This window comes from Elephantulus edwardii, unplaced genomic scaffold, assembly GCF_000299155.1.
Source record: "Elephantulus edwardii isolate Elephantulus edwardi_28Jun2011 unplaced genomic scaffold, EleEdw1.0 scaffold00178, whole genome shotgun sequence".
Lineage (NCBI taxonomy): Eukaryota > Metazoa > Chordata > Mammalia > Macroscelidea > Macroscelididae > Elephantulus > Elephantulus edwardii.
In genome coordinates, this window is record NW_006399928.1 from 3,646,790 (window position 1) to 3,654,053 (window position 7,264).

At 40.6% G+C, this 7,264-nt stretch overlaps 1 protein-coding gene and 1 pseudogene across 1 annotated transcript in view; both read left to right on the forward strand.

Moving 5' to 3' along the window:
• Positions 1-3,282: 3,282 nt before the first annotated feature.
• Positions 3,283-4,191, forward strand: LOC102872626 (annotated as a pseudogene).
• A 1,751-nt stretch (positions 4,192-5,942) lies between these two features.
• The window catches only part of LOC102873032 (solute carrier family 25 member 51-like), a 27,593-nt gene continuing 26,271 nt past the window's right edge, over positions 5,943-7,264 (forward strand). Inside the window, exon 1 of the mRNA XM_006896005.1 lies at positions 5,943-5,946. Coding sequence (XP_006896067.1) covers positions 5,943-5,946 — 4 coding nt within the window. The remainder of the gene's footprint in view (positions 5,947-7,264) is intronic.

Below are 7,264 nucleotides of genomic sequence, written 5' to 3' on the forward strand. Positions count from 1 at the left end.
GCCTGTCGGGGCCTGGGTTTCAGCTGTCCACACCACAGCAGTGGGCAACGAGCTTAAAGCCCCTGATGGCTCTGGGCACTGACTCTCCCTTTTTTCTATTTTTAAGGAGTGCTTTGCTTATTTGGGGCTTCTTTCCATTCCATTCCATATGAAACTGGAGATTACCTTTTCCATCTCGTTGAAGAATGAGATTGGTATTTTTATTGGGATAGCATTGAATGTGTAAATTGCCTTTGGCAATACTGTGTCTTTCACAATATTGAGTCTCCCTATCCATGAGCAAGGGATATTCTTCCACTTCTCCAGGTCTCATTTTGTTTCTTATGATAATGTTTTATAATTTTCTTTGAATAGATCCTTTGTGCTTCTGGGTAAATTTACTCCCAAGTATTTAATCTTGTGATTTGCTATTGTGAAGGGTATTGTTTTTATTAGCTCCAGCTCTGTATTTTCTTTGTCATTGTAGAGAAATCCAACTAATTTTTGTATGTTGACCTTGTATCCTGCTACTTTGCTGAATTGGTTAACTATGTCCAATAGTCTTGCTGAGTCTCTAGGGTTTTCTAGGTATACTATCATATCATCTGCAGAGAGAGATAATTTTACCTCCTCTTTGTCAATTTGCTATTTCCTTCTCTTGTCTTATTGCTATCAGTAAGACTTCCAATACAATATTAAATATGAGAGGTGAGAGTGGACATCCTTGCCTGGTTCCTGTTCTTAAAGGGAATGCCTTTAACCTCTCTCCATTGAGAACAATGTTGGCTCTCGGGTTTGCATAAATACTTTTTACCATGTTGAAAAAATTCCCCTCTAGTCCTATTTTGTTGAGTATTTTAATCAGGAATGGGTGTTGGATTTTGTCAAAGGCCTTTTCTGCATCAATTGATAGGATCATGTGGTTCTAGTTCTTTGCTTTGTTATTGGGATCAATTACATTGATGGTTTTTCTTTTATTGAACCATCCTTGCATACCTGTTATGAATCCCATTTGGTCATGATGGATTATTTCTTTGTTGTATCGTTGGATTCTATTGGCCAGTATTTGATTCATAATTTTTGCATCTATGTACATAAGAGATATTGGCCTATAGTTTTCTATTTTGGTAGTGTCCTTTCTTGGCTTTGGTATCAAGGTTATGTTTGCTTCATAGAATGAGTCTGGGATAATTCTATCTTCTTCTATTTTCTGAAATAGTTAATGTAGAATTGGTGACAGTTCTTCTCTGAATGTTTGATAAAATTCACTTGTAAAACCAGGGCTTTTTTTTTGTTGGAAGTTGTTGTATTAATTTTTCAATTTCTTTTTTTTTGTAATGGGTCTGTTCAGGTGTTCAATTTCGGTGGGTGTCAGTTTAGGTAGGTTGTGTGTTTCTAAGTATTTGTCCATTTCCTCTAGGTTTTCATATTTGTTTGAGTATAGGTTTTCATAATACTCTAATGTTAACTTTTTTATTTTAGTTGGGTCTGTTGTGATGTTGCCTGATTTATCTGTTATTCGGATTATTTGTGTCTTCTTTTCTTTTGTGAGTTTTGCTAATGGTTTATTGATTTTATTGACCTTTCAAAGAACCAACTCCTAGTTTTGATGTTAGTTTCAATTGTTTTTCAGTTTTCTATTTCATTTATCTCTGCTCTAAATTTTATAATTTTAGTCTTTTTAGAGGGTGTTGGGTTTTCTTGCTGATCTTTTTCAATTTGTTGGAGGTGTTGGGTTAGATAGTCAATGGTCAATTTTTCCTGCCTTTTGATGTGTTTGCTTATTGCTATAAATTGACCTCTAATTACTGCTTTGGCTGTTCCCCAGAGGTTTTCACACCATTGCTTTTCAATATCCTGGAGCGATCCCTAATAGCCAACTTTCCCATCACAATACATATTTTAATTTCCTGGCTCCTGGTACCAACTCTGAATATTGCACTGGAGTGCAGAAAAGCCAAAGCAGAAGGAAGAATTCAAGATACTAATGAGCTGAGCAGAAGATTATAAAAGGCAGCGGGGGAAGACAAAGTAAAATATTACAATGAAATGTGCTAGGAGCTGGAGTCAGAAAATCTAAAGGGCCAAATTCGCTCAGCATTTCTTAAACTCAAGGACCTGAAGAACAAATCCAAACCTCGAGTTGCTATAATCAAGGATGCTTTAGGCAGAATATTAAATTATCCAGGAAGTATTAAGAGAAGATGGAAAGGATATACTGAATCATTGTATAGAAAGGCATTGGCAGACACAGAAGAATTTCATGAAACAACATATGAGCAAGAGTTTATTGGTAATGAAAGAAGAAGTTCAAGCTGCTTTGAAGGAAATAGCAAAAAATAAGGCCCCAGGAATAGATGGTATACCAGTTGACGTATTTCAACTAACAGAGGCTGCCCTGGAAGTGCTCACCAAATTGTGTCAAGAAATCTGGAGAACAACCACTTGGCCAACTGATTAGAAGAGATCTGTATTTGTTGCCATTTCAAAGAAGGGTGACCCAACATAGTGTGGAAATTATAGAACAGTATCATTGAATTCACATGCAAGCAAGATTCTGCTAAAGATTATCCAAAAACGACTGAACAGCACATCAGCAGAGAACTGCCAGAAGACCAGGCTGGGTTTAGAAGGGGTCGTGGTACCAGGGATATTGTAGCTAATGTTAGATGGATCTTAGCTGAAAGCAGGGAATACCAGAGGAATTTCAATCTGTGTTTCATTGATTATGCAAAGGCATTTGACTGTTTGGATCATAACAAACTGTGGCTGACTCTGAGAAGAATGGGAATCCCAGAACACTTGCTTGATTGTGCTAATTGGAAAGCTTTACTTGTACCAGAAGGCAGTCGTCAGAATAAAGCAAGGAAACACTGCATGGTTCAAAATTGGGAAGAGGGTACACCAGGGATGCATCCTATATCCATACCTTTTCAACCTATATGCAGAACAGATTATCCGGGAGGCTGGGCTCTATGAGGAGAAGTGTGGCATCAGGATTGATGGAAGATCCATCAACAATCTGCGTTATGCAGATGACACAAACCTGCTTGCTGAAACAGAGGAGGACCTGAAGCACTTGCTGTAGATGGTCAAGGTCTGCAGCCTCCAATATGGATTGAGGCTCAATATCAAGACGACAAAGATTCTCACCGCTGGACCAACTGGCAGCATCAGGATGGATAATGAATACTGGGCAGGCCGGCCGCTGGGGACCCAGGCGCTGAGCGTGGCGCGGAACGGAGTGCAAAGCGTGCAGGTGGGGCGCGTCGCCGGGGCGGTGCGGGCGGGTGCGGCGGGAAGATGCTGCAGTTGATGGCGGGGCCCTCGTGCGCGCAGCTGGTGGAGCGGCACCGCTCGGCCTGGTTCTTCGGCTTCCTGGTGCCCCGGCTACCTGCTCTACCGGGTGTTCAGAGCCGTTGTCTTCTTGTCAGTGGAACTGCCCAAGAGGACGTGCTGTGCCAGGAGCTGAGCAAGGCCAAGCGGCGCTTCCTGGCATGCGTGCACAAGGCCAGAAGCTACAGCGGCGTGTAGCACCGTGCTCTCCAGCACAGGTTATGGCCATACTACGGTCCCCTTGTCTGACGGGGGGAAGGCCTTCTGCATCGTGTACTCAGTCATGGCATCCCCTTCACGCTCCTGTTCCTGACAGCGGGGGTCCAGCGTGTCACCCTTCACATCACCCACAGGCTGGTCTCCTACATCCACATGCTCTGGGGCTTCTCCAAGCACTCCGTGGCCCTGGTGCGTGCCACCGTCCTCGGCTTCTTCACCATGTCCTTCTTCTTCATCATCCCTGCTGCCATCTTCTCCGTCCTGGAAAAGGACTGGAACTTCCTCAAATCCTTCTATTTCTGCTTTATTTCTCTGAGCACCATTGGCCTCGGGGACTACGTTCCGGGAGAAGACAACCATCAGAAGTTCAGAGGGCTCTATAAGTTTGGAATCATATGCTATTTGATGTTTGGCCTGATCACCAAGCTAGTGGCCCTGGAGACCTTCTGTGACCTGCGTGAGCTGAAGAAGTTCTGGAAGCTGTTCTACGTGAAGAAGTTCAACAACAAGGACCAGCTGCACACCTTGGTGCACAACCAGCTCTCCTTCTCCTCCATCTCAGACCAAGCAGCTGGCCTCAAAGAGGACCAGAAGCAGAACGAGCCCTTTGTAGCCGCCCAGTCACCAGCCCTCCCGGACACCTCTGCTAACAACTAACAGGGGCTTCAGGGCAGTCTGCTGTAGGCTCCACTCTCTTTTTAATGAGCCTGCAAAAGCCATCATGATGCTATTTTAATAAATCTCAGTTTGCAGTATTTAAAGCAAAAAGAAATGCAAACAAACTGGAATGAAGGGAAGTTTCACCTGGAAATACATGATAGCTGAGGAAATAGACATACCTGCCATTCCTTTGTGACTGAAGGTTCTAGATGTGACCATAGGCAATGAATGCTTGGAGCAGTTCTGTGGCTAGGTTCAGGTTTTATACTTTTAATTGGGGACGTTGGGGTTTGCCTTGAAATAATTTAGCTTTGGCTAAATAACAGAATTTCTATTTAAAGCAAAAAGAGACATAGGAACGTGTTTTACAAAGAAATTTCTGTGTATGGTGTGCATGTTACTATCCAAATTGATTATTTTTGTAGACTCTAAGTTATAGCTTACTATTTATAATGAGTAGATAACCATTCTGTGTGTACATACAAAGTATAAATATGTTTATACCTTGTACATATATTTTATGTCACCAGATCTACATGTATTTCTTAACCCTAGATTGAAGATATATTGTCTATTGATTTTGCCTTATACTAAAGAAATCCAGATTTATGGCAATAAAATCAGGAGAATAATGTACTTAGAGTACTTAGAATAACTGACACTTAACAACAATAATGATTTCTACCCTCTTGCAGTAGTAGTTAACAAACATTTCTCCAAAGGTGAACAGATAATGAAGAATACAATTTGTGTAATGGCTAATAAGATTCTATGCTTTGAAAGAATTGTATGATTTAGAGCTACCTGCAATTAAAGCACAGAACTTTCATATTCAAAAAGAAACAACAAACCCAGTAAACAGATTTGTGTTGATTTGAAGGCTCAATTTATAAGTTGAAATAAATAAAAATCATACTACTTGCAAAAAAAAAAGAATATTCAGATTGTTTGGTTAGGTTTACTCTTAATTATTTAATCTTATGATTAGTTATTGTGAAGGGTATTATTTTTCTCAGCTCCAGTTCTGTATTCTTCTTTGTCACTGTAAGAAATCCAAATGATTTTTTAAAATTAATTTTAATGAACATTTACAGATATTTTGGATATCCATTCATTCATTGTTGCATTTTTCTCCCTGCCCTCGTCTCCCCCCAAGTTTGTTTTTCTCTTGAAAAGTAAAATTCTTTCATTAGTATACAATCCCCCCCCCATACACTCCACTTTATAGCCTTCATTCTGGACTCTTGCCATAACCATAATAACCAATCATATACCACTTTTAAACTGTTCTCTCCCTCTTCTGTTTCAATGCAGTATACATACTGTATCCAATTTTTCTCAGTCTCACCCCAACCCTGATGTCAGTCCCGTTCTACAGACTGGCACTATGCCACTGAGATATTGTGACTGAGATATTTCCCTCAGCATAATGTCCTAAGGCTATCTTTTCCCCATTTAATGGCCTTAAACACTTTCTCAAAGATAAAACAGCTCTATTTTTTTAAAAATCACAATGAGTTGTGTACATTACTTTAGACGGTTCCTATGAGTCAATCAATGAATGCTGGTGGTTCATTGGTTGAGGAATCAGAAACAACCCAAAGGGTCATTGGCTCAAATCCACAAGTTCCTCCGTGTGGGAAAATTCCCTAAAGATTCACAGCGTAGGAAACTCTAGGGTACAGTTCTACTATGTCTTATAGAGCTCTGTAGAGTTCCTAGAATCACAGATGACAGAACACAACAATATGAGTAAGTATACATGGAATGAGTGTGTGAGAGTGTATTTCCATGGGGGGGGGTGCCTTATTAGACTCATAGGCCTTTTCTAAGACATCAGTCCTCTCAATATAGTAACCTTGGCCCTAAAGAATTTTGGAAAGTGATGTGGAAAGCATCATAGCAATGTAAAGGCTGCTGAGTAACTTTCCATTTCTCCTTATTCTGTAGCATATATTATCGTCTATAAAGACAAACACTATTCAGTTATCTACTGATTTTCCAGACATTTAAAATAGAACACTTGAGGAATACTTTGTGAGTACCACTTAGATTTCCAAAGTTGTTACTCTTTTTGGTCATAATTAGCCTCATAATATATGACAAAAAAGTAGGCCCTGCTAACATTTCAACAACACATAATAGGAAATCAGAATCCAGGAAAATGAAGTACATTTCCCAGAAAGTATGGCTTCTCTGTGACAGCTGAGGCCAGCGCATCAGGCACCAGCTCCCTGCTCCCTGTGTCTGTGCTGTGCCAGCTCTCTGTACTCTCTTGTGCACATACAACTATCTTCCCAGGATTCTGTCTGTTGAGTGTTTCAAGTTCTTGTTCCACTTCAAGTTCTTCCCAGAACCCGTGGCTGTGCTCTGTTTGCTTTTTGGCAACCCATGAATATTCTCTACTCTTCTCCAACATCACAGTTTAAAGACATCCATTCTTTTACAGATGTAGTCTGTCTGATTTCTTTAAGTCTATGGGTTGAGGTCCATGAGTGAAGTTGCCTGCTGCAAAGACAATGACAATGAAGGACTCTGCTGCTTCTTCCATTCCTCCCAATTTCCTAGGCCACTCATGTCCCCATTACCACCTGGATATTAATATGCTTTCCAGCCTCCTTGCTGTAGCTCTCTTCAACATTGAAGTTGTAGACCCTTATGGATGAAAGCTTGCACCAATCCCAGGATGAATCCTCTCGATGTTGGCTTCTGGACTGATGAGCAGTCATATCTCCTCCAAGGAGTTGCTTGGTTTAATCCTCTCCAGGATGAATCTGTTTGTTTTCTTGGCAGTCCATGGTACATTCCCCAAATGATTTTTGTATGTTGATCTTTTTTTCTGGAGGGGGGTTGCATTTCATTTTTTTAAATTAAATTTTATTAGTTTTAATGAACATTTGCAGAGATTTTGGGTTTTCATTCATTCAACGTTGCACTGTTTTCTCCACCCTCCTCCCCAGTTCGTTCTTCTTTCCCCCCCACAATATCTGTTTTAATTGTCCAATTGCCACAGTGCTTGTCAAAGCCAGTTCTGATTAATCTCCTTTGTCAGTGTGTCGCTTGCCATTCC